Genomic DNA, 27,764 nt, shown 5'->3' on the forward strand with positions numbered 1-27,764 from the left:
TGCCGGAGTTTGAATTCCCAGCACCCACGCGAACAGCTTGGCATGGCCTGTAACCCTAACCCTGTGGGGACAAGCAGCAAGCTCTGGAACCAGTAAGACACCATGTCACTGCAACAGCCTGAGAGGGAGCCAGGTACCTCTGTAGGGCAGGGAGGGTGACTGGGCCCCTGAAAATTCAGGAATGTCTGTACTTGTTAGAGATCAAAGGATGATCTGACTTATCTCTTCCCTAGATCTGTCTTTCCACAAACAACCTGGGCCCCTCCTGAGAGAGAGAGGTCTTCTTTTCTAGGATTTAATCCTAACATTGAGGTTGGTCAAGTTCAAGTTCAACCCCAGAATTTATCATCATAGTTAGCTTCTTCCTGAGACAGTCCTTAACCCAGACCAATCAGCAAGGCAGGGCCCACCACCATAAGGTTAGAGATATGTTTATGAAGAGAGGGAAACCGCTCTTGGTGGCCTGTTCATTACTCATGAACCTCCAGGTTCTGGTGAGTTTCTCCTTGTCTCTGTCCAGCAGGGTGAGATGAGGGGAAAACCCCCAAGCCCTACTCCCACACGGTCACTTTACCTCTAGTACCCTCCACATGACAGCTCTTGGATCATGTGGGCTCTCAAACCACGTGGGTGCATTCATTTTCCTTCCCTTGGTTCTGTACTTCCCTCAATAAATACAATAATTTAATATTTATCCTTCTCAGTCTTATTTTATCTAATTCTTTGGTTAGAAGTAGGCATGAACCTAGGGCTTGGGGTTCAAGAACTCTATTCCTGAACCCCTAACACCTTGTTTCAAAACAATGGGTAGTAAGTGATGGAAGGGAATGCCGGTGCTCTCTTCTGGCCTTGCACACACAGGGAATGCTTACCTGCCCCCACACATGAATAGACTACACACATGACCATAATACCACACATAAGAAACATGAATGCATGCAAAGACAGTCACCTAGGAAATCTTTCTCTACCTTATCTTAAGCAATGAGGAAAAAGGCAAAGGGAAAACAGACTAAACAAAAACGAGTTAATAAAATGCAAAACTGCCAGGTGTGGTGGCACACTCTTTAATCCCAGCACTTGGGAGGCAGAGGTAGGAGATTGCCATGAGTTCAAGGCCACCCTGAGACTACATAGTGAATTCCAGATCAGCTTGGGCTAGAGCAAAACCCTATTTCAAAAAAGTAAAGAAAAAAAAAAGAAAACTGAATCCAGAAAGTATGCAAGCCAGTTCTTTTTGTTGTTGTTGTTGTTGGTTTGTTTTTTGAGGTAAGGTCTTGCTGTAGCCCAGGCTGACCTGGAATTCACTATGTAGTTTCAGGGTGACCTCGAACTCCTGGGGATCCTGCTACCTCTGCCTCCCGAGTGCTGGGATTAAAGGCATGTGCCACCACACCCAGCTCCTCAAGCCAGTTCTTTTATGCCCCACAGACAACATCCTTTCAACTTTACTATGCCTCCTTCTGCAGATAAGTTCTGGGTTTGCCAAAAGTAAATGCTGTTTATACTTTTTTCCACATATCCAAAAGGGAAGGAGACACATGGTGAAGAGATTCTGTTACTGGAACTTAGAACAGGGCACCCACGAAGGCTCAGTATGAGCTAATGTTAATATGCAAAGCTTTGAGAAGAACACACGTCAGTGAAAAGGAGAGAGACAGGGCAGCTTGCTCAATCACGGCTAGGAAAATAGTGCAAGGCACCAATATCTGGGTCCACTCTTTTGGCTTCTGCATCTTTGGGGATGAAATCCAGGCCAGCCTTGTACATGCTATGCGAGCGCTCTGTCACAGAGCTATAGCACATCCATCCATCCCTCAATCCAAGTTTTCCAGGTCCTTACCAGAGTTTCCCAGCGGAAGATGTTGCTATAGAAGCAGATCCAATTTTCTGAGAGGTAGAGTCGGCCCTGAAGGAGAATGTCTCTTTGGAGTGCACATGAGTAATCTGTGTAGGATACAGGGCAGGACCACTCAGGGGCAGGAAGCATTCTGAGCAAACGACTATAGTGAGCATGCCATCCCGCCCTCCAGAACTGGCAGAGTATGACCTTCGCTTGCTAACTAGGAGTACAAGCCACTTGAACCAGAAGCCAACGAGGTCCCTGACAGCTTACGATCAGAGGAGGTGAAATACGCTACTGCCCCAGAGAGAAAGAGCGAGCAATGAGTGTGACAGCAGAGGGGCCCAAAAAAGGCAAGAGGACAAAAAGAGCCAGTACAAGTCAAGTAACTTCCCGTCCCTTACCCACCACCACAGCAACTCCTTCCAGCAAAGCTTAGTATGCCTCCGATTCCCTCCTGCATGGGTGCTCAGGGCTGTCACAGGTGTGATGCCTGGCCCCAACAGCTAGCACATCTTTTCTCCTGTCCCCACACCTATGTGCTTGCTCGGCTTGGCTCTCAGCATCTTGGCAGGAGCCGTCTGAGTACTCTCCCTGAGATTCCAGGACTTCCTGCCTGCCCCCTCCCAGGTCAGCCACTTACCAACAATGAGGCGCTCCGTGTCTGGAAGTTGTTTAAACAGCTTTCTGAAGTCTTCATTTCTCTGCTTGTAAGTGGGGCTTAACACCTGTATGACAACAGACAAGATTAGCAGGATGTTTCCAGGTTCTGGAGAATTAGAAAGGGCAGATGCTGGGGGATCATTTGGTTGTTGTTCTAAAGGCAGACATGAGGCTCTGATCCTGTAGTGAGGAAATGGATGGAAAGGCAGTGCCGAGAATTGAGTCCTGCCTGCAAAACTCTTTGCATCTAGCATCTGTCAGTGAGAAACTCCAACAGTGAATGCAGGGTCTACAGCAATCCCAAGGAAAGACGACAGAAAAGGCCGCCTGTAGGGATCTTTCTGGGATGCGTAATGTCAGCAGTTGCTCCTCGGCCTACCTTCTACCAGCTGCATTATGGCAGCAAAGCAGGGCCTGAGGGACAAACCTAGACTCCAGCTGGACCCAGGGGAAGATGGGGACCGTTGAAACTTTCACAAGAAGTAGTAGTAGCTGACAGAATGAGCATCTGACTTTGTGTGAACATAATTTTTTAAAGAAATGATAAAACACAGTGCTTTACAAAAAGCACAAAACCAGAGCTAGAGTAAGGATGATTTGTGAATTAAAAGCTCATCTGTACACACACACACACACACACACACACACACACACACACACACACACACAGAACTTTGCTCCCTATTCTTACCAGGTAACCCACCAACAAACAGTACCAGTGAGAAAACTGAGAACCCTGGCCCAAGGAACACAACTCCTGGCCACAGATCCCAAGACAAGGCTCTGTTTGACACAGCCCTAGGAGGCCAGGAAGGAAACAGGGTCTAGAGATGGGAAAACAATGCAGAGAATCTGATCCTGCAACATGCTAGCCCATTTCAACCCCCCCCCCCCCACACACACACTCATCTTCACAGAAGCTTTGTCATAGGCTCATTCCTATAGCTTAGAAAATACTCCTTAGAATTTCCATGAGCCAGTTAAATAGTCAGAAATCCTGCACTCTTAAAGAAAAAGGTAAGTGCCCATGGATGAAGGACACCCAAGGGTTGCACACACAGCACACAATCCAGGAAGGACCACATATGGAGACAAAAAGACATCTGCACTCTACCCGCTGTGCGCTGACCTATGGATGCATATACTAAGCTGCTGACCCTCAGCCAAAAGCACATGCCCATGGACAGACTGTCCTGCTGCTTTCTGGCCTCTCATCCACCCACTTCCGAATGCACTAGCACATAGCAGGTGAGGGTCTGGCCATTCACCTGTCCATGATATAGATTTCTATGGAGCTAAGTGGCTCAGGTGGAAGATAAAGGAGGGTCTGGCCACATCTGCATTAACCACTGCTCATGTGAGCCGTGGCCTTCTGCTCTTCCGACTAAAGAAAGAAAGAGATAGAAATGACCTGAATTTAAGTTTAAGAAGGATGAGAAAGAGGGGGAGAGAGAGAGCAAGTGAGAGATCCCAGAAAAAGAGATGAGGAGAGTATTTTTCACCAATTTGTTTATAATTTGAATTACAAGTTTTATTCTTGACTTATTTACAAAATAAGTACATGATTCCCACTTGCAATACAAGGTGCCCAGTTACCTTTTCCTAAACAATGCTAAGCTAACATACAATTGCAATCTTTCAAAATTACCTTCAAAAATACGATGGGATTCCATTCATGCATACTTTCAAAATACGTTAAGCGAGGTTTCAGGACTACTGGAGGTAGGTATCTAGAAGCCTGTCCACTCCACGGCTTCCATGGCTAGATGTGGCCTCTCATATAATGGCCCTTAGAAGGCTCTTTATCCTCAATCCACATGGCCATCTGGCCTCTCACAACAGAGTCTACAAACGTAAACCCTTGCCTGATCATCTGTATATTTCTCACCATGGGTAACTCAACATCTCCAGCTACTTTTAGGCCAGAGAAGACTGAGTTGGTATCCCACATCAAGCACAAACCCATCACATTCGTCATACACCTGACTACAGGGTGGTTTCATTACCCTGTTCCCACTTAAGGAAACCAACACACAAAGAAATTGAGTAACTTGCCCAAGGAACATGGTGATGGAATAGGAGTGGAAAATGGACTGTGTCCATATGCCAAAAAGGAGATGACATACACATACTTGTAGGAGGAGAGTCACCTGCTTTGAGCTGCAGCTAGCCTCTTAAATCCTTTGGCAAATCTTTTTTAATATATATATTTTTTATTTACTCATTTAAGAGACAGAGAGAAGGAAAGAAAGCCATATAAAGAGAGAAAGAATGGGTATGTCAGGGCCGCTAGCCACTGCAATGAACTAAAGATGTATGCCCCATCTTTTGCATCTGACTTACGTGGATACTGGGGAATTGAACCTAAGGAGGCTTTGCAGGCAAGTGCCTTAACCACTAAGCAATCTCTCCAGTCCCCCTTTGGAAAGTCTTTATAAAGCTCTAATGTCAGCTTAAGGAGTAGCCTGTCAGGTGGATCCCAACCCCCCTTCAGGGAAACCTGGGAACCAGGAATCCAGTCAATTGGTGCCGAGAAGTCCCTTTCTATTTCTAACTGTTCATCCGCTTTGCCTTCTCCCATTGGCTTCTGTTATACCCAGGAGATATAGATACCTGCTGAGATAGAGGGACAGGAGGTCTGCCCATAATCTTACAAGAGCATGCAGGACAAAATTTATGTCTCCTCCTTTGCTTGAAGTAGTGAGGAAGAGGAGGAGGGCAGGCTTCTGCGAGCCTCCTTACCACATTCATGTTTCAGTACCCTATTCTACTGTGCATCACTGTGCATGTGTAGTAGTGAGGAAGAGGAAGAGGGCAGGCCACATTTGCGTTTTAGTACCCTATTCTACTGTGCATCAGTGGGCATGTGTACTAGTGAGGGAGAAGAGAAGGAAGGGCAGGTCCCCGCGAGCCTCCTTACCACATTCACATTTTAGTACCCTATTCTTCTGTGTGCCGCTGCCTATGGCAAGGTAGCCACTTCTCACTAGAGCACAAAGTACACAGACGCACTGGGGGTGCACAACTTCTCTACGACCACGGTCCCCTCAGTGCCAGGGAACCCAGCCTCCTCCCTTCACGCCCATTTGCTCTTACAATAATCCGTGGAACTGCTGGATACGAAGTGTGCTTGCCACACAAGGATGAGGACATGAGTTCTGCTCCCCAGAACCCAGGTGAAATGCCAGAAGTGGTGGTAAACACCTATAATCCTAGTCAGCACTGGGGAGGTGGAGGCATGCAGGGAATCCCTGGGGCTCAATGGCTAGTCAGTGAAGCTGACTAGGTGAACTTTAGGTTCAGCATGAGGGTCTGCCTCAAGTAAGGTAGGCAGCGACTAAGGAAGACCCCCGTTATCAACCTTCAGCCTCCACACACATGTGCACACATGCGTTTACATACAAAACAGAAAGATTCCTCCCAAGGTGAGGCATGGCTCACCTGTTTCCCAAGGCTAAAGGATTCTGAATGGGAGGTTGCCCAATCTGAGGCCCTTGAGTAGCAAAGCCAGGTGGGGCATGAAAGGGTACATGGAACAGACACGGGGACACGGAACATTCGGTCACACTCACAGCTGGAATTTCCTCAGATCCGTGCTGACCGCCATGTTCAGCACTGACAGGTGCATCGGCAAAACTCTTCAAGTACCACAGCAGAGACTGTCTGTCCTGCTCCAGGAGAAGGTTCCAGAGGACCCCAGATTCTGTTAGAGAGTCCATCACCCCCAGTAGCTGCCCCTCCCAAGGGAGCCCAGTGTCTTGTGCTGATTCTCTACTGTTTCCTCGGGATGACAACAGCAAGTCTCTATGACTGGCTTCTGAGCAGGGTCTGTATGACCCCTGCCGATGGCCCTTCCTTGCCCTGAGCAGTGTACCCAGTGCAAAGCCTCACAAGTGAGAGGATCTGAAGAGCATGGTTCTCAGGACAGGCTGGCTGGCCAGTCTCCCGCAGATGGCTCTGTTCCGTCCTTCTTGGCTGGTCTTCTAGCTGGTGGGGGTGGAGGCGGGCAGCCCAGAGAGGGTGTGATCAGGCACCACTCCTTGGTCTGTGCAGACAGTCACTCAAGAATCCAGGTAAACCCAGAAAACATAGAAACAGCAGGTACACAGGGCTGGCTGTGGGTTGGGACGTGCCAAACCCACTTGAATAGACAAGCTTTGTAAGAGGAGGATGACCCACAGCTGGGTCCAGGTTTGGTCCCACTGGTTACTCACACTCAGCAGTGACTCACAGTCAGTCCAAAGCTCCTGAGAGGCTCTTGACAGCCAGCTCCCCAGTCCCCATCTGCTCCATACAGTAGCCTCTAATGAGCATGCACTTTCTACCCCTGGGAAGACCAGGGCTTGCTGTGACTCACATCTCTCACCCAGGCAGAGTGGCCACCACGTAGCTGCAGCCCAGGCCTCCTCTCACCCCACCTCTGCACACACCCCTTTTCCGCCAGACCCATGCTCCTTTCAGCTGGCCAGCAAATGACTTCTTTGTTAAGAGTCAGTGTTGGGCCTGAGGGAGGGAGGCAGGGCGGGTGGGCGGGCAGGGCAAGGGCCCCGCACATGCTTCAAGTTACAGGATCTGGGTGATAGGCCTGGCCATTGTCCTGTAATAACCTCAGGCCTAGCCTGGCCTAGTGAGCAGAGTTCCCTGCAATGGAAAGTTGCTGGCCATGGCTCCCAGTGCAGGAGGGGAGGAGAAGTGCCACTGGCATCAAGGTTAGGATGAAATTCGAAATTTGACACTCAATCAGCCAGAGACTTCTCGGAGACAATTCACTGATCCATCCATCTAGCAACTTACTTGCACAGTCCCAGACCTGGGAATTTAACTCATCTAACTCTCTGGTTAGAGAGAGAAAAGTTGGGCAGACAGCCTAGAGGAGTTGAGTCCCCAGCTTTGGGATCAGTCTGAGGAACCTCCTGCCTGTCCAAGAACTTGGCTCCACCTTTCGCACTAGGAAGAATGGGAATGATCAAAGCCAAGTAGATTCCCAGACAGCTGCTCAAGCCTTGAGGGAAAAACAGCCATGCTAAGAACAGAGTAACTGGATCCTAGTCAGAAGGAGGCAGAGAGAAAGAAATGGCAGCCAGGCCAAAGGGGACAAGAAGAGCTTCAGGTTCAAGACAGAGAAGAGACAACAGTGGGGCAGGGAGGACATGGATGCCTAGGAAATGCCAGATCCTTGAAGCAAATGAGAACTCTCTCGCCAGCCCTGGTGACCACCTCACCAGGAGAGTCTGCCTGTGCATGAACAGCCCCTGTCTCAGGAGCCTTAGACCCTTGTATGGTGGCACTCAAACTTTAGCATACTTAGGATGGTGGAAGAATTCATGAGGCCTTAGCCCTCACTAGGGAGCTATTGACAGTTAAGGGTTGCTGGGGTTGGAGACATTTTCTTAGTGGTATAGCCACTGGTAACCCCCAATACATACTTATGCAAGGAACCCTAATTAGACTCTCTCTCTCTCTCTCTCTCTCTCACATACACACACGCACACACACACACACACACACATAAATGGAAGTAGAAAGGGAACAAATTGGCAAAAAGAAGGGGTTCAGCAGGGACAACAGAAGATAATAGGAGGTGAATATGATCAACACACATTGTATGCATATATAAAACTTATAAATTTAAAGAAAAAATGAGCATACTTAAAAATGACCTAGTGAGCACATTAATAAGTACAGACTGCTGGGTCCCAGACCCAAAATGATAACTGAGAGGAATACAATCCCATGGCAGAGAAAGTACAGCAGGCAAGTGTGAGGCCTTGCCCAAGCCCCGCTGCAGTTTTGAAGGACCCTCGGCTCTACTCATCCTGCACCGTACCCTACTCGGTCCTATGCTGTCTTCCCCAGGAAGAATCCAAGCTTCATTGCCATGGCTTCCCTAAACCCACCAAGCAAACGCATTCCTTATCAACCCCTCCAGTTGTTTCTAGGATATCTTGTATGCGCACACACACGCACACACACATCCCTGCTTTGTGTGCCTGGCTTCTGGGAGCCTAGACTCTGTCTGTACTCTTTGTAGCACAAAGCCACGTTCACTCTGTCCCGTGGGTCAGCTCTGTCTTTAGTACTAGTGACAGGTGAAGGCAGCAATTCTGTTTTCCATGATTCCATGATAATCACAATACCTCTCTTCAGACTGTACCACACCCAAGATATGGGCAGTATAGATAGTTCCAGGCGGCTCCAGGTCCTTGACAGTAATTTCCTGGAAATACTGGAGTCCAGGCCACTGATACAGGACAAATGAGATGGTGACTGTTTGGGTGAGACAGGAACAGTTTACTCTCCAAGAGATAACGCGCTGGGAGATGAGTCTTAGCCTGCCTCACTCAGTCTTTGTTTCCTCCACTCCCTCACCAGTGGCTGAGTAGGGCAGGGCCAGAAACTGAGGAGTGAGAATTGGTCCTGGGCTAAACATTAACTCTATGGCAAATACCGGGTGCTGGGACCAACTGGTACCCCTTCTCCCAGCTCAGCAGGAAGGAGGGGGTAGAAGAGCCCAAGGGAGGGGAAAAAATGGATTTGGTTCAGTTTTGATCTCACCTAGGAAGAAACCAGTTAAAAACCACAAAGGAAATCCTGCTGCTCCAACCAAATCCGGTCAAGAGAAGACAGATGTGGGTAGGACAAGGGGATGGGAAAGGTGAGTGAAGATGTAGGTGTAACACAGAAGGGCATGGAAAGGGGTGGGGAGGGAGAAGTGAGACCACTGGGACACTGAGGAATGGGCTTGTCAGGGAGCAAGGGCCAGGAAGCCTCTTCAGGTCATGATGGGGGGAGGGGGGTAGAGGAAGAGAGTCCCTGGGGACAATACCAGGTGTGTTAGGCATGTCACCTCCACTGCTCTTGCCCCAACACCTGTAATTCTTTCCCCAAAAGTTGTCCTACTCTCAAACTTATGTTAGCCACACTAACCTAGCCTGGTCATTCCACAGAAATGGCATTAACCAACACCCCCGCCCCACGCTCACATACACACACCTATCCATAAAGCCAGCTTCCCTAATGCAGAAGTCAAGAAACATGGTGCTACGCCTGTGGCAGCATCTCTAGACTAGGCTTCTTTCGCGAGTCACCATGGAGACAGCTGACACCCCAAGAATGAGACATGAAAACAGGAGGGTGCAACTGGCCATCTGAAGCACAGCAAACATCAAACCCACTAGCCACAGAAAAGGGGTGGGGGCAGGATGCACCTCTCCCACCTCCCTGGGTCACCCTCAACTTGGCCCATGGATCGCTGCTCGAAAAGAAAGCCCTATTTGCTGACCCCTTACTCTCCTAGGGTGCACCTCCCCAAGCCCAAGCTGGATGTCTTGTTGAATAAAACCGACATGGCATAATGGAGCACAGGGGGCAAGGAGGGGGTAGCTGCCCCCTGCAGGTGGCAGTAAGGTGGAAGGAGGGTGGTGGGGAGACAGGACTTCCTCTCGTATCACACCCAGTCTCAGGAACCCCTGCAGGGGTCGGCACCTCGCAGAACCCTGCCCCTTGCCATGGGGGTTATAAAGTCCGGATCTGTCTGAAATTTCCCAGTGCCAGGACGAGACCCGAGACTTCAGAATGGCTGGGAGCTCGCACTAGCATGGGAGAGTAGAAAGAGCACTAGCTGCACAGGCAAGACAGGAGCCCGGTGTCTCCCTTCACATCAGATTCCAAGCAGGGCGTGGCGGCGCACACCTTTAATCCCAGCACTCGGGAGGCAGAGGTAGGAGGATCACGTAAGTTCAAGGCCGCCCTGAGACTACATAATGAATTGCAGGTCAGCCTGGACTAGAGTAAAGCCCTACCTCAAAAAGCCAAAAAATAAAATAAAATAAAATAAAATAAAATAAAATAAAATAAAATAAATAAAATAAAATAAAATAATCAGATTCCAAGCACCTGAAAGCAATGCGGGCAAAATACACAGGTCTGAGTAGGCCAAGGGAATACAGGTCAAAGCAACAAGGACAGACTGGGGATCTCCTGAAGAAAGAGGCATGGATCATGAGAGAGCAGTACTAGGGGAGAAGGTCATCAACTGAGGTTTTCTTAATAATGTATATATTCACAACTATAAAACACATACCCAGAATACTGGGAGCAAAAGACCTACACAGGACCCAGGTATTATAATAGCAAGTGTCTGGAACCTCTACCCATCAGGTGACTCTGGGAAAATCCATGTCATAGCTTCCTGTTCTAAGCAGGACAACCAAGCCAGTGACCAGGAGCAAACGCACTGGCTCCTACAAAAAGGACCCAAGGGTGGACTTCTGTGGTCTCCAACAGGAAGCATCTTGCTAACTCATCAATACCCAGTCATGGGAAACTGAGTGGGGCCGTCTGTCTCAGCCACAGAAAAAGAGCTGGGTTCTAGTCTGGGGGTTGGTCCGAGGTCCTATGTAAGCAGCCCACTTCTGGTGCTACTTCCAACCTGCCTCCCCACTCTAGCAGTTACTGACCACCCTCCAGAGCAGCTATTTCTCATGGCGAAATGTGGAAAGTAGTAAAATCACAGGTTATCAATTCTGTGATCCCACATGCTCACATCTTGGTGCCTATAGGTCAGGTAATTGGAGGTCCCTCAGTATCGACTCACCCTACGGCCAAGTGGCATGTCTATTTCCCCATTCCACATTCATTCCTTTGTGCTTCCTATACCAACCACGATTCAGGACTTGACTGAGGACATATAGCAAGACCAGGAAAGGGCAAACAGCATGGGCCAGAGCTGACAGAAAAGGGTGCAATCAAGGAACAGGCACCCTTGAAGATTCCTGGAAGTCAGTAAGGTTCAACAGCTATGGATACAATCAGTCGGGAGCAGTCAGGACTCCCACCACACTTGGTACATCTGCTGTCATAGGAAAGCCTGCCTTCTGGACCCCAGGGGACAGCTGACCCACCTCATCTTCCAGCCAAGGGGCAGTCTCTTAGCCTGTCACTGCACTGAGTACTCAGAGGCCTCAGCTTCTGTATAAAGCTGAGAAAAGGATATGGAGATGAGAGGGGCTGAAGTCGACAGGAGGTATTGAAGACCTGTTAAAGTCAAGGAGAAGGAGAAAGCCAGCCAGGAGACTGGAAACCAGAGAATGAGGAAGAGCATGGAGGGAGAAGAAAACTAAGGATGAAGGGGTCAGTGAGCAAAGACCAGAGAATAATCTGAGCAAAGGATAAGCAAGACAAAACAGAACCACTGAGCTGAAAAACAAGAGAGAGATATAATGATGAGGGCAAAGTTAGCAACAGGGACAGGGTTTTGCTTGTCCAGATTTGTATGTGTTTTTAATTGCCTAACAGGGCTGCACTGCGGCCATGTGTTTGTTCTCCTTTGGGGACACCAATTCCAGCTCTGCCACTCAAAAGGAGATTACTGGTTAAAGAATTATGGAGTACTCACGGCTGTGCCAAAGGCAGTCCCCAGAAAGAACAGTCTTCTCTCCTCCCTAACCACAGAGAAAGCTTCTCCCTCCAGGAAGTGAGCTCTGAGCAGCAAGGGGAGGCTGGCAGACCCCTGGTGAGTCATGGGGAAGGAATGGGCAAGAAGGGGCAGAGTTCAACTCCTCTTCCACTGTGCTCCCTGTTCCCCAGTCATCTCAACCCTCCTGTCAACACAAGCTGCGTGGGGTGCCTGGGGGAACTAAAGCTAGCAAAACACAGGACAGGCAGGAACAGAGATCTCGCATGTGGAGCTTCAGGGCTCATGGACATGCATCTAACTTTGAGGAATTACTGAGCACCACGTAGGAAAGTTGAACCCCCGACCCCATTAAAAACCAAGCCTGTCTCCAAGTCCCTCCTGCATTCCCTCCAAATCGGTAACAATTACCTTCTCCATGCCTAGGCCTCCCACTGGAATGGAACTGGGTATGAGAAGAGGATGGGTAAATGGCATTCCCAGAATCAGAATCAAGTGTAAAGACTGCAAGCTCAGAGACAGGAAGACAAGGGTCTGAAGCCAGGCTACAGTGTGAGTTGCCCTGTCCACTGGGCAGTTTCAGAGGGCAGAGTACATGTGTGGGGGCCGACTGAAAGAACAGCCAGCTGCTCTTCAGGGGAAGAGCTCAAAGTCCCACAACCCAGTTTATGTGGCCAAAGAAAATGGGGCCTTTGTAGGAACTTCTTATTCCACAAAGATACTTTGAGGATATGAGCTGGATGAGGGGCCACCATAAGTGACCTAAGTGGCCCTGCTTACCTTCACCATAACCACAGAGCTGAGCTCTGCTAAAAGGAGCATGCACTGGGGAACACTGGGGAGATGCTGGAGCCAGCCTCTCAGCCAGTGATGGTCATGCCTTGAGGCTGCATCTCTCCAAGGCCATCCCTGGTTCAGGAATGGAAACTATGACCCAAAGTTTATACCCCAAGGCAGCCCCAGCTCCAGAATTCTGCCTGGACTTGAAGTGAACAGTCACCCCTTACTGCTCTCTTCCTTTAGGAGTAGAACCTTATCGGGGCTCTAGGTAAGGTAGAGGATAAGGTGGGTGATCTTTCTTGGTCTCCCTAAAGTAAACCCTCTCTCCCCAGAGCTGTCCTCCTGGCAGAGGCCAACTGTTGTATCTGTTTGGGAGAGGAAAAAGGGTAAGGGTCAAAACCCACGGGGGACTCAAATTGCACTGGACACTTCCCCCCTCTCCCTGCTCATCCCCACCCCCACCCACTTCATGTGAATCCAATAAGAGAAACAGAAATACTTACATTGTACCAACTCTGGCTTTTCTGCAAAGACAGTAAAAGAGAGTAAAATTAGTCAGGGAAGAGATGCTGGGGGCATGCAGAGTGTTCCTGGCCATAGGGGAAGCTGACACAGACAGCGGAGGGTGGGCAGGGAGGAGGAATCCAAGTGCAGCTGGATGCTTCCCATGTTGCTGCTCAGGAAGGTCCTCCTTTCTCAAGCCAGCTCCAGAAAGGAGGCACAGGGAGCAGTCCATGGCTGAAGTCCCATCGCGATTGGGGCAGCTGGGGAGGCAGGCAGCAGCAGCACCAGCTAGCACTCAACTGGAAGGGAGTCGGAGCCCCATCGTGAGAGTCTGCTGATGGGGATGCAGGATGCACAGCAGGCATCCAAGACCCAGTCACCTAACAGGCCCTAACCAGAAGCAAAGTACAGATGGAGCCCAACCCAGCCTTCCATGTCAAGTCAGCCCCTCTGGAGAAGGCAGGGGAGAACACTTAGGTGGCAGGGGGTGAAAAATGCACTTGAACTGAGCCTTCAACTCAGAGTTACATAGCAAGAACTGGCTGATCTCCTAAATACTGAGGGTGGAGGAATGGTTGAGGTCTGCGTGGGGAGGGATGTGGGGGTCATGTCATCTCTAAAGGCCTCGTCCAACCCTGTGGTGTCAGAATTCAGTATCAGCTAAACCAGACTTAGGTCAGCTCCCCAAAATGAGAAGGTCTCCATTATCAGCACCCTGGAAGAATGAGACCTGAAACTCTCGTGGGGAAAGAAGAGGGACAGCTAGACTGTGCTTTGTCTAGCTCCTACTTTATATGTATGAACATTGCATGTGGATTGTAGGTAGAAACTTTCTCTTCAGGTCAAATTAGATCCAGAGGTGTGGGTCTCATGGGCAGTCAGCAACCTTATCTCCTGCAGCTGGTATTTAGGGGCCAGTTCCTAAGTGCAGAAATGGGCAGCCACAGTCGACGCATGTATACTGGGCATGTGCCTGGCAGGTAAGAGGTGATTATGGACAAGGGTATGGGTGACTGTGACCACAGTGGTGATCAGATGGCATGGGATACATCTGCTCTCACTAGTTTCTTCCTTTCAACCGGAACTCAGTCACAGCCCTTGGCCATTACTGATGCTGAAGGTGACACTATTAGCAGAATGCCCAAAGGCAGGCAGTAGTGGATGAATTTTGTGATGTCACTGGCCAGACTGGCCAGGGGATCAGGTGCCAGGCAGGTTCTTTATCCCCCTCTATAAGAGGTTCTCCATGGTCATTTCTCTACAGGCTATCACTGTGGTCTATTCTGAAAGTCACAGTCTCTTACCATAGTGCCACCCCACCTCCAATATAGAAGTCAAAGGTCAAGTCTAGATATTCAAGAGTATTTTAGCATGGAGGGGGTACACCACATAGGAATCCTGGACCTGAAAAATCCCAATGTAAGTATATCAACTAAGGCTCCTAAGCCTGGAAGAGGCTGGAGGGGCAAGCAAACTGCATCTAACCAGATCTGTACCTCCATACATCTTCCTGGGTGCTCTGAAAGAGGACTCACTCTGGGATCATGGGCCTGGGGCTGAGCAGATGTCTGTTAACTGTGCATCTCGACGACAGGAAGGTGAGATCTTTGTGCTTCCACCTATGTCGCCTCCATCTTCCCTGCACTTCACTAAACCTAACCCAGGGGATCAGACACCTGCTGCAAAGCTGAGATGAATCAGTCACCCGCACTCAGGTCCTCAATCCTTACTGTGGCCTTGTGTAAGACCCTAAGAGGAAAGAGGGCAACAGGAACAAGAGCTTTAATGATTCCTCAAACATGGTGGCTGTCCTCCTGCCTCATGCAAGCAGAAGTAGTTTTTCTCTGCCCGGGTACTGGCATCAAAAATCGCTTGAAACAAATAGCTTCCGAATCACCAAGTGTCTCCTCCACCAGATAATTCCTATCGCATCTCTACCTAGCCTTGGGAGAACTCTGTGTCTAACACTTGCTCTTTATGAAGTGGGGGTCAGAACAAGCATTCAAGCACGTAGAAGAAATGTACCATATAAAGCAAGGACTCCGAGGCTCTGCACCTGGTCAGCTAGCTTTGAGCAGCCCCTACCTGCCAACCAAGGGTGTCGCAAGGACAAATGGATTCTATACTTCCATTAGTCTGCAAGACTGCCCACCATGGGAGGGAGTTCCTAAGTTTCTGTTGACCTCTGGAGGTGAAATACATTCTCATGGTTCTGCATTTCTGGATAAGTGCTAAAAGGACCACTTCCTAAGGAAGTTGGAGGAGGGCCAGGGACAGCAACAGGGTTGTGGACAGCAGGACAGTGAAGCTGCCTGCTCTAAGCTCATTGCCATGGCCCTACCTAGAGGATAGGGTCAGAAGGAAAGAAAGCACAGGACTAGCGAGTCAGGGTGAGGGTTCAGAGAGCTTACAGTGGACGTGGACGAAGGGTAGTGAGGACAGATGGCGAGCTGATGAAAGAAAGAATTTCTAGTTTCTTTGACCTTTTCTACAAGAAGGTTGAAGTTCAGGGACCAGAAGGAATGTGAGGACCCTGAAAACAGACCCAAGTCACCTCAGGGCACTTTCCCACAATCATATCCAAAAGCATCGCTCAGAGCAAAGGTCAGAGTCTGGGAAATAGGGCTTGAGGGTGAAGGGAGAACAGGAGTGGGAGGAGCTCTACAGTAGCATGAGTTGCAGCGGAGAACAACTTCTTACTTTGATCAGGTTAAGTCTGTCATACTGAAAAGAAAAACCACAAAAATTAAAATTAAAACAAATAAGACAGGTGAGGGGTCATGGGAGTAGTACCACAGCAAAGGGCACTGAGCAATGCCAGGCACTGACAGCACCCAGTTGCAGGTAGAAACCAAGGACTGGCCTGATCTACTGCGCAAGCAGTGAGAACACATCGCCCTCCCCAGCCAGTGGGAGCAGGAAAAGCAGGGCCTGGGCTCCCTCTGGTGGTCAAAGACCATCACTACTGAGTACAGCAGGATATTGGGGCAGAAGCAGAGGTTTCCGGGAGTGAAATTCTGCCCCTAAGGCCCTCTAGCTCTCTTCTCCAGGCAGAAGCAAGGATGGGCCTCAGCTACAGAGTAAAAATCAAGAAGGTAGGATCTGAGGGATTGTCTAGTCCAGCCTACGTACAACAAACAATGAAGCCAGAAAGGGGAACAGGGAGATTTATTAAGGTCTCTCTCCCAGAAGAGGAGGCATTTTGCAGCTTTCCTAGAGAAATGCACAGGATGGTCTCTTGTAGGAAGTGGACAGCAGATGAGGTGTAGACAGGGGATGAGGTGGCCCATCTATGGTTGTCTGGTAACAGCCCTGGCTCACTGATGCTGTTCACGGCTGCATTAGGTCAACCACAGGGGATGTTCCACAGAGGAGCGGCTTTCTCTAGTGCATAGCAGATGGCCTTCTCTGCCTCACCCCTGCAGCATTTCCTCACAGACCTATGCTCTGGCCCACATGGAACCCTCTTCCCATCCTGCTTCTTGCCTTCCCTTCTACAGCATATGCATGCCTCCTTAGAGCACAGCTGTTCCCAAGTTCAACTGCAGAGGGACAATGGCCCTTCCCACACCAACTGTCAGGAAACATTATTCTGCTCACTGAGTACCTTGCCAGGCATGCAGGAAAGAGCTCCGCACTTCACCTTAGGATGGAAAAGACTGTGAAGACTCTGGGCAAAAGTAGAGAGAAGGAATAACCTGATATCCGCATCCAGCCAGATCCACCCTCTCCCACGTGAGCCTCGAGCACACGCCCAACCTCCTGAACCTATGGGGGACGCCTGCTGGCTTCCTCACTCCAGGCCAAGTGCTCTTTCCTGTCCACCAACTACAGGCATTGAAAGTCCTCAGAGCTATGCTGCACTTCTCTGAAGATCACAGCCTGCAGGGCTAGCCATCTTAGCCTCTTGTTCTCCCCTCAGGACTGGTCAGCAGTGTGTCCTCCCCTGAGGATACTTACAGAGACTTGGGGTGTTCTGAGTCTTCCCCCCGCTTCCTCTTCTTCCAGGTGCACAGGATGACTTCCCACGCCTCACTGCCCCACAGTCCCTGCCGCTTGCTCAGCCCACTCACTCCAAGTTCAGCTCAGGACTCAGAGACCCTGCGGTCCTAGGCAGAATCTGGCACTACTGCCCCTCATCTTTCAATTCTCCAGGGCCTGCTGGGATTACTGTCAACAGTTACCACCCTCTGGGTGTGGCACCATGCCCCCCCCCCCCCCGGGGTCCTAAGAGCATCCGAATGAGGCCTAGAGTGGGGGATGGTGGAAGTGGTGAGAAATGTTCTGGCTGAGCAGTTCTGGGTGGGGGGGGGGGGGACAGGAAAGGATTGCCAGGCAAATCTCCTGCTGTCCTGACCCTCCCCACAGGAAACCCTGCTGCCTGCCTCCAATCACTCCTGCCAGGGAAGTCAGGAGCACCCACCCAGGAGACACGGAAACCTGAAGGATGACCACATGGGGCCTCCCACACCCAATCGAATGAAACTACCCTGCAGAACTCTGCTTACAGAAGGCATCATATAAGGAGGAAACATCTCCACCAGAGGTGGTATCTGGGGAACAGGCAGACACAAGGGCAGGTGGGGTCTGTTCTCCGACACGGGGTGCAGTGGGAATGGTCTCTCAGTGACTTTCAAGCCAGCCTTCCAGGGGGTGGGGGTCAGGGGCAGTGGGACCGGCCCTTCTGGGAAAGGGACCAAGCAGGACATATGGGCAGAACTGGCAGGGGTGGAGGGAGGGATGCTGCGCACTACAGACAAGTCAACACTAGAGGAGAGGTTAAAAGACAGACAAAAGATGGCTTACTTTTGAGAGGCGCTTGTGAGACTAAGACCATGCATGCAAAGAAGGTATTTGGGAAATGGTGGGGAAGAAGAGGAAGAACAAGAAATCAAAGACAAATTCAGCTGGGAAACCAGCTCCCAAGCTTCCCTGGGACCCCCAGCCCCTTCCCAGGCCCTGTGAGTCTGGTGGTAAAGACAAACTTCTTAAAGGGCCACCTGGGCAGTGCTGCCTGATTCTCAGAAGTCCAGGGGAAGAAGGGGAAGCTCTAGGGAAGCACAACCAGCCTGGGCCTCTGTATGTGTCCTTGGAACAGGGGCCCTAGTGCTTAGGTGTGCAGGTATAGTGGAGACATGCTCAGGAGGGGTGGAAAGGCCCAGTTACTATCCTCTCTGCAGGAGGAGTACCAAGTGGGTTGGTACAAAGGTAAGGCAGGATGTCTGCCAAGGAGCAGTGTACTGGTAAGTTCCCTGAAGACTCTCTTCCTGGCAATACAGTTGCCCCAAATAATGTTCCCTTTTTATCAGATTTGGGGATCAAATTTGAAGACAGGTTAAACAGAGATAACCCAGAGTGATCCCCAGGGGCATCATCTACACCGCAATAGACATAAAGCTCCTAAAGCGAGATAGGGATGGGTGGAGAATCTGCCTCCAGCTCAGGGCCATCTCAGGTGCTTGGCTGGGGAGCTATTAACTAAGGCCTCTTCTGCCTGCCTTCCCTTGCCTCACTACCTCTAGGGCACTAGGGCTGATCATTCACATAACCACCCAGCTTCCCCATACCCAGTTAACAAGGAGTTACAGACTTTCCAGCTTAGTGGGCTTACCTTGGAATTTTTGCCACCACTCCGACCGGATTGTGAGGAGCAGCTACGTTGCACACCCTGTTCTGGAGTAGACGGGGACTTGTCTGAGGAGTGATCTGAGCCCTTCTCCACCATGGTGTCTCCGTCCTGATTCTGTGGGGTGGGTGAGCGAGACCGTTTCCGGAGGATGGGAGAGCAGGCTGGTGTGCTGCGGTTGGAGTTACTGGCAGTGCTGCAGGGGCAGATGGAAAGAGGGAATGGGCTGGAGGAAAGGCAGGCTGTCAGGGATTGCAGGCCAGATACCTGAGCAAAGGAGCCAGCTCAGGGAGTCAGGGCAACAAGCCTAAAGGGACCCAGTGAAGGTCCTCTTGCACTGCCACTACTGGCCAGTAGAGGGAAGTGCGGTCAGCATAAAAAGAAATGGGACCAGGAACCGTCAGGTAGAGAGTAGTTGCACTTTTATATATCTATCCACCCATCTGTCTGTCCATCCATTTATTGTAGTAATCTCTGCTCTATGTTATAAACCATGTAAGACCTGAAAAACTCCCTGGAGATGAGCCAGTACTATCAGCTCATTTTGTACGGGCTACACTTTGTTTTAATGCTTTTGTTCTTAAGAATAACAATCATTTTTTTCAAAGCATTCACATACACATTATTTCACTGAGTTCTTAAGACATTTCACCAAGGTTGTACTGGCAACCCCAGGTCAAACTGACAACAAATGCCTGGCAGGAAGAGGCTGAATAAGCACAGAGGGTCTACATACAAAACGTGCTGTTTCTGACGCAACTGGCTCCATGGTTCTATTCCCTTGTAGACATGTTAGCTATCTACCAGAGGTAAAAGTTAACACTCCTAAGCTCATACCCCAAATTCCTTCCCAGAAAATGCCTATACTTTCCCTAATGCCAAATCCAAATTCACATAGGTTTGCCATCTATGAATACTGCAGGAATGATACTTAGCTTGTGTTTTCAGTGAAGGTGAAGAGGAAAAGGAAAAAAAAGGAGAAGTAATTTGAATGCAGCTCAATTTCCAGTTCCCACAGGTCTGTGCTTTAGTTTTTGAGAACAGAAAGGAAAGAGATGGACAAAAGACACAGTTACTTAGAAAGAAGCAGAGGAACCCAGAAAGGAAACTTGAGACTGCAAAGCCCAAGAAGCTCAAGGTGAGAGAGGGGAAAGCCCAGTGCCACACCCACCTACTCAGCAGTCAGACAGCAAGGGCTGGCTCCTAGGACACACCAGGAAACCACATCCCAGCTTTCCCTGAGGCAGTAGAGGGCAGGGTGGAGGACAGTGACATTTGCATGAAGATCCAGATGCAAGCTCAGATGCGCCACTGGACACATTTGCAATGGAAACTGGGCCCTCTCACCTGGACATCCCAACAGAGGAAAGAAACAAAGTCTGAAAACCATACCAGCAATCACTGGGGTGCGGTGGGGGGAGCTGACCAGGGAGAGAAGCTGGGTAGAACCCTCTGGGAAAATGAATAGAAAGAAGGATTAAAAATGAGATCAGAGAAGCAAAAACAATGTGGCCAGAGGATACATGGAGAAAAATAAGGTCCAAGATTTTGTTTCATCTGAACACAGAGAGTGCATTTAAATTTTCATTTATAATGCCAACAACTGAGAGTTCGGGACTCCCAAGATCCATCTCTTAGAAAAGTCTCCCTCAGTTCTTTCTTCATGTAATTCCAGCTCTCCCTCTCAACTCATTCAGCGCTGTAAACCCTGGGGAAGGGAAGTTTCGATCCTGTGTTCTAGTTACGGCAGCCTAAGATGGGGCTGATGGCAAGCAGACCCTCCAGCCCTCTGAGGGAGCCTGGCGTGGAGGTGGATGAGGCACTTTATCAGATCCTGATGCTCACCCATACACAGAGAGTCTACTTATACACGGACCGATTCCAGCCCATACCAAGTATCTAGGAGATCTATTACTAATCCCACCTATAAAAATGACAGGACAGGGGAGTGAGAGATGCCTTAGCAGTTAAGGTGTTTGCTTGCAAAGCCAGAAGATCCCAGTTTGATTCTCCAGGATCCCCATAAGCCAGATGCTCAAGGGGCATATGCGTCTGGAGTTCGTTTGCAGTGGCTAGAGGCCCTGGCACGCCCATTCTCTCCCTCTCTCTCTGCCTCTTTCTCTCAAATAAATAAATAAAATATATATTTTTTAAAATGACAGGACACAACCAAGCACACAAAGAACCCACAGCCTTTCTTTTCATGATTTATCTAGCCCATCTTTATGTAATCTGATTCCAGATCCTGCATGTGTACTGATAACTGGTTGTTTGGTAGAGATTCAAGCAAGGAACAGGTAAAAGAAAAACAAAGAAAGAAGAAAGGAAGAGAGAGAGAGAGGAAGAGAGGGAAGCGGGAGGGAAGAAAAAAGGAAGAGAGGGAAGAAGGGGCACTACCTGACCCCATCTACACAAAGCAACATGAATAACATGAATGTGTTGCTAAATGACCCAAATATCCATGACATTTCCTCGCCCAATAACACCTATACTAAAACTTTGCCTTTGACACACTGGCCAATAAGCAACATAGATGGTCTTTTTGTAAACCACCTATATTGAAAATCTCTGAGCCTCCCCCTCTATCTGTCTCCATCACTGGCTCCTCTTACTAACCAGATGGGAATCTGGCCTGCCCCAAAGCTGATTCTTTCACCTCCCTGATCACTCCTGCTTTTCTGACTCAGCTCCTTCACTGGGAAGCCTCCTCTGCTCACACGTGCTGCCTGGCTCAACACTCGGCTGCCAAGTGGACACATCTGGATGGATGTCTGCCGAGTGCCTCCATTTCCAAGCAGCTGGCTGCCTACCTCGCATACCTGCTTCCACTCCTGCCCCTTCTCCGTAGCATTACATTTACCAGGCTCTGAGACTGCAAGACTCATCTTTTACATCCTGCTTCACAAAAACCCGAGTCATCCAGTCCCACAATTCTGTTTCCATAAAGCTTCCCACTCGTCCCATCCTTCCTTTCCTGCTCTAGGGACTTAGCTCAGGTTCTCAGGAAGAGTCTCTGGATTCTTCTAATAGCTCTTGCTATGGTTTAAACAGTCCCTGAAAAACTCATGCTAAGTAATATTTGAGGCCACTGACCCTCCTAGACTCTACCTTCAGTCACATTGGTTGTATAAGAGGAAGAAATTCTTGTTCAGTGGGAGGGAACAGGAGAAGGCAACCGAAGATGGATATAATCCAAACATATCATACACATGTATTAAAATTGCCCACATCTAGACATGGTGGCACACGCCTTTAATCCCAGCACTTGGAGGCAGAGGTGGGAGGATCACCATGAGTTCGAGGTCACCATAAAACTACATAGTAAATTCTAGGTCAGACTGGGCTACAGTGACACCCTACCTTGAAAAATCAAAATAAAAAAATGTTCATAAATAAATATAAAATAAGAAACGCTTGTAGCCATAGTTCTCTGCCTTGGCAGAGTCATTCCTAGCCTTGTTACATTTCTAAACCCTTAATGGTAGCCCCACTGTCCTACAGATTTGACCAGGCTGCTACACAAATAAAATCAATTCCTGTGTGTTTTGTATAAGAGTCTATCTTTCAAATACACTCTATGGTATGCCATTAACCAGCTGGCACAGTTAAGAATAAAATTGCATTATACTTTAAACTCTTTAAACTCTTAGGGTTGTGAGCCTAAAAGGACCTTAGATTTCCTACAGGAGGGGGTGGGGGAGGGAAGTAGATACGTGCTATCAAAGCCTGATGCCAGACAACAGGTTTAGGGGGAAGTGCTCGTTTTTATCCCAACTTTACTGAGACAAAAATGACCTCTATTGAATTTTAGTGCTGTAAGAGAAACTAAGTTTCCCTCCTTTTCTGGATGTTTATGTAGCTACGAGGTGCAAGACACTGAGTTCAACCGCTACCAAAGCGGGAGGGGCAGTGAGGAAGAGAAGATTTTTCCCTTTTATACTGGGAATACTTTTAATGTTGCTTTCAATTATTTCCCTTACTATAGTCACCACTGAAAAGCTGACTCTTCTGTTAAATGTGTCCTGCAAGAAGCAAGAAAGAAATAAAAAAAAAAGAAGGGTAAATGTCTGGCCAAAGGTGCATGGGTTCTACGTACATTTCCTGGCTACTGGGTATAGGGTTAGGCATTCAAGTTCACACTGGTGAATAAGAAAGGTTCCTTGTGCTTGGGACATTTTAGAAAAAAGGATGAGCTAGACATGTACTCCTCTCATTTTAACATAAACTGCAACTGGTGTGATCGAGGAGAAAAAGAAAACAAAGAAAGGCTTCCTGGAAACTATGGCCTAGAGTTCGATTCAGAAAGCGTGTTGGAGTTTGCCAGATAAAGGGCATGGCATGATGATATTGAAGGGTAGGAAGAGGAAAGAGAATGTTCCAGGAGGTTAAAAAAAAAAAAAAGCATGAACAAAGGATGAGGGTATAAAATACCCAGGCATTACGAGGACTACCCATGAGCCAGCATGCTGAACCAATATTTCAGGAGTTTCAGTCGTCACCTCCCCAATAACAGGTCCATTAAGACCCTTCCAGCCACCTCTAACCCATGACCAAAAGGCGCTGTCTCATTCCGCATCTCTCCTATATTTGTAACACTGTCAGCAAAATCTACTTCACACTCCTCTCCTAACCTGCCTAACCAGCAGTGCTTCCTTAAACTTGACCACACTATCTCATGCTATGTATGGTTTGATCCCACTTCCTCTACTTTAGGCTGGCGAAGCCCTTGAGACACGAGGAAATGTAGACAGAAAGAGGAGAAAGCCTTTCTCTCTGCAGTGACTCTTTGCTGTCTCTCCAGATGCACACCAGACACTCTGGCCACTGCATCACTTCTCCTGCCTATGTTTCCCCAGCAAGGTCTCGCAGGCACAGATAGACCTTGTCAGCAAGCCAGCTTCCTGATCAGCCAGAGCAAAATGGTCAGCCAGTGTTCCCTGTTCAAGTTCATGCATTTCAATAATTATTTCTGCCCAGATACTGCAAAATATATTCCTGTAACTCTGGTTGCCCCACCCCTCTACCAGCTTGGGTGGCAACAGCTCACTCTTGCAAGCCTACCACAGTGAATCCTACCAGCGGCCCTGGCTCATTCCAAGCACGTTGTCCCTCCTTCCCATACCTGGGCTCACATGCTCACTTCACTGTTACCTCGAAGCCCAGCACTTCAGTGGCTTTGATAAGTGCATGGCTGTAATTCACTCAGTGTCAAGGGGCATTAGTAATTCTTTTAAAAGACTACCTGATGTGTTCCAGGGTGCCCCCACCGAGTAGAAATAACAGTGAATTCAAAATCAAAAAGATTTGTGTTCCAGGAGCCTGCTGCGAAGTACAGGGTAGGATTAATTGCCAATGTGTGGTGTCAGCAAGCCCAGGTTTGAGTTCCCTCTGGGTCAATTCCCTTGTATGTGACCTTGACTCCTGCATCTCATCTCAGTGGACAATTGAGAGAATACCTCTCTTAGCACTGTTACATAAAATGAGATAGCATAAGTAAAATATTTAGCAGAATGCCTTGATGCATACTAAATCTCAATAAAATTTTTTGACCCACTATTCTCAAGAAGGCTTCTGTTCCTCTCCATAAAATAAGGACTAAACACCCTTGGCCTCTTTCCTCAGAGAGTCAAGTGGAAGTGCTCGGAATGCTGCTGGGCATTGCCGACCATAGGACACCAGCAATGCATGGTGTCCTTCCCAAAGCACCCACTCAGTTTCCAGTGAATTTTCTTGAAATCTGTGTGCTAAACAAACACCACTGGTGATTCTGATGCTCTCTAAAGGTTCAGAACCACAGCTTCAGACTACCAACCTTGTGGGGACCAGCAAGTCAGGGACATATCTGCGTGACTTGACAACATACAAATGTAAAGCAAGACTGATGGGGCTCAGGCAGGAGGATGTGGTCAACAAGGGGTAGCCCACTTCTTTCATTGTAGGAGCCTGCTAATTAATATTAGCAGTCACGGCCACAGTACAGGCTCCTCATCCTTCCCTGCTTTTCATAGCATCTGGTTAAAACCTGCTTCTGGGGCTGGAGAGATGGCTTAGTGGGTAAGGCACTTGCATGTGAAGCCTAAGGACCCAAATTTGATTCCCCAGTACCCATATGAGACAGATGCACAAGGTGACACATGCATTTGGATTTTGTTTGCAGTGGCTACAGGCCCTTGTACACCCATTCTCTCTCCCTACCTGGCTCTTTCCCTCTCTCTGTTTATCAAATACATACATACATACATAAATAAATAAATAAATAAATAAATAAATAAATAAATAAACAAACAAACAAACAAACCTGAATCTGATACTGATCGTTAACTTCTGACAGAGAACTGCTCTGTTCTCCAGCCAGATGTCCCACGTCTGTCCCCACCTTCACCCCCATTCTGAAGTCTCATCAATAAGCCTCCTTGGTTCTTTATAATTCCAAGGCAAACATCTGTGCCAATTAGCCACCTCCTCTTTGAAGTTCCCCATAGCCTTTGCTCAGGCGTCTGAGTTAGGAAGGCCACAGGTATAGTTGCATAAAATAAAAAATTTACATGCTGCCTGCAAATGCCTCCATCAGTAAGTCTGTCCGCCTACACCTGTTCCAAATTTAGAGTTTATGGAGGACAGCTGAAGATGGTTAATCCTCTCTCTTTGTTCTTGCAGGTCTATTAACAACAGTGTTTATATTAAAAGTCTGTGCCCATTTAAAAACACAGCACAGTAGGTAGAAGGGGTTAATGCACCCAGAGCCTTGTGGAAAGGAGAAAATGGCCTAAATCACAACCCCCAGAACCAGGTTGCCAGGACAGGAAGGACAAAAGCTCCCAGGACAGCTTCTTTCCTCGTAATAGTTCACAGAGTGTGTGTCGGGGGGGGGGGGAGCAACTGCGGGTCCTGGCATCAAATGTGCCTTCCCAAACCATAGCAAGAATGAGGTGCAGACTGCAATAAACATCTTGTTCCCTCTGCTATTTGGCTGACTGGCATCTCTGTAGGTGTTGTGTTGGTAATTCAGGCTACTTCCTCTGGTGGTCCACAAGACTCCATTTACAGACTCTTCCTTCCCTTTCTTAAGAACTCAAGGAATATTAAAAAAAAATACTTTTGAAAAATCTTACAAAGAAATTGAAAGGATGGCAGAGCCCACTAAACATTTGCAACCAGGTGAATAATTGACTATCTAGACTGATTCCCACTGAGGCCTACTTGCTATGGGAGAAAATCCCAGCAGTGACTCCAGTTGTTGATGAATGGATTAAACTGATTAATTATCATCAAGGGCAAGGTCCATGGAAAGTCTTGGACCAAATAAAGACAAGCAGAATTTCAGCTGTTCTGACACTGGCATTCATGGTCAGAAAGGTGATGGGGAGACAGAGGGCGGGTCAGGGCAAAGGCCTTTTCCAGCTCAAGCCAAGGAAAATGATCCCTTTTCATAAAGGCTAGAGCTTATACCCATCCTACTCCCCCCTTTCTGGATTTCCTGCAGCTTCTGTTCAGCCCAGAGATTGGAATTCAATCCAAGAACAGACATGGCAAACGTTATTTTTCATTTCCATGGAGACCAGAGCTCGCAATAGAACCGGGACTCCATGCCTGAAATGCCAAAACAGCCTGACCCACTTCCCCCCCTTCAATTCCCCCCCCACCCCGCTTCCTACACAAACAAAATAAGTTTGTTTGGGTCTTGCCAGAGCTCAGGGAGAGCCAGGGCTGCTGTGATCTCCACGGACATGTCAAAGAGGAACAAATCACGATCACCGAGATCACAGTATGCTCTCCAACCAGTGGCAGGCAGGCAGCAGGTCAGGCAGCCCTAGGCCTGACCTAATCCATGCCACTTCCCTGGCCAAATAAGAGTTCAAATTCCAAAATAAATAAAATAAAACATAAAAGAGTTCAAATTCCCCGAGAAGTACTTAGTGACCAGCTATCCAACTTGGGAATCCAACAGTTCATAACTTCACCCTGCACAAGTTTCCCCCTGTATTCAGCCTCCCTGGGCCATTCTTAAACCCTTGTTTAACACTGTCAGAGGATATCGGGATCTCTTCTACTAAAGTGTTAGTTCCTGTCAAGCCCTCAGATCAAAGTTCAAATGTTCCCTACTTGGAGCAGATTTTCATGAAGAGCCACTCCACCCAAATGGCCCGGGCTGTCTGCATGCCATCATTACATCACCTCTTCTCCCTTCCCTGTACTGACAGCTAAAATGCCCTTGTTGGTGTGGTCCCACCTTTTATCACTAGAATGAACACTCTGTTGGGAGCTAAGGCCTTATCTCTTATGCAACTGCCCAATTCCTTTAGCAAAATGACCACCAGATACTGGGACCAAGGGTACATATATATGAATTAGTAAAGAAATGAGCTCTTAGAGGAGGTTGTCACCCCCATAAGACCTGAGCAATACTGAGCTCATCAACATTTGGACACAGAGGATGGAGGAAGTCAAAATAGAATGAGACAGCTTAACAAAAGGACAGGTTATAAAGAAGAACGGGGCTCAATGGAATGGAGTGGGGGAGAAAGAGGACACTATGTTCATGTACTAAATAAAGCCTTCATGAGAAATGACAAAAGATTAAAAACGTGTATGTATAACATTGTCAAAGAACAAATTTAAAAAATGTTAAAAGAAATGAGCTTGTTAGGTCTGGAGACAATGGCTTAGTGGTTAAGACGTTTGCCTGCAAAGCCAAACGACCCCTGTTTGATTCCCCAGGACCCATGTAAGCCAGATGCACAAAGAGATGCATGCATCTGGAGTTTGTCTGCAGTGGTTGGAGGCCCTGGCACACTCATTCTCTCTCTCACTCTCTTTCTCTACCTCTTTCTTTCTCTCTTAAATAAATAATATTTTTTAAAAAAGAAATGAGCTTGTTAAAACCATTCATCCTTGGGCTGGAGAGATGGCTTAGCGGTTAAGCGCTTGCCTGT

At 48.4% G+C, this 27,764-nt stretch overlaps 1 protein-coding gene across 11 annotated transcripts in view; it reads right to left on the bottom strand.

The window, feature by feature from the left end:
• The window catches only part of Gramd1b (GRAM domain containing 1B), a 183,186-nt gene that overhangs the window by 26,293 nt on the left and 129,129 nt on the right, over window positions 1-27,764 (bottom strand). For 7 of the 11 annotated variants that reach the window (XM_045145818.1, XM_045145823.1, XM_045145824.1 and 4 more), the window contains 4 exons: window positions 18,817-19,027; window positions 13,205-13,225; window positions 2,487-2,571; window positions 1,844-1,947 (listed from right to left, as the gene is read on the bottom strand). In XM_045145818.1, the coding sequence (XP_045001753.1) occupies window positions 1,844-1,947; window positions 2,487-2,571; window positions 13,205-13,225; window positions 18,817-19,027 (421 nt within the window). Of the gene's footprint in view, window positions 1-1,843; window positions 1,948-2,486; window positions 2,572-13,204; window positions 13,226-18,816; window positions 19,028-20,002; window positions 20,024-27,764 lie in introns of those variants that run through there. The other 4 variants (XM_045145825.1, XR_006636261.1, XM_045145819.1 and 1 more) reach the window with 4 other exon arrangements.

This window comes from Jaculus jaculus, chromosome 3 (genome assembly GCF_020740685.1).
Source record: "Jaculus jaculus isolate mJacJac1 chromosome 3, mJacJac1.mat.Y.cur, whole genome shotgun sequence".
Taxonomy (NCBI): Eukaryota; Metazoa; Chordata; class Mammalia; order Rodentia; family Dipodidae; genus Jaculus; species Jaculus jaculus.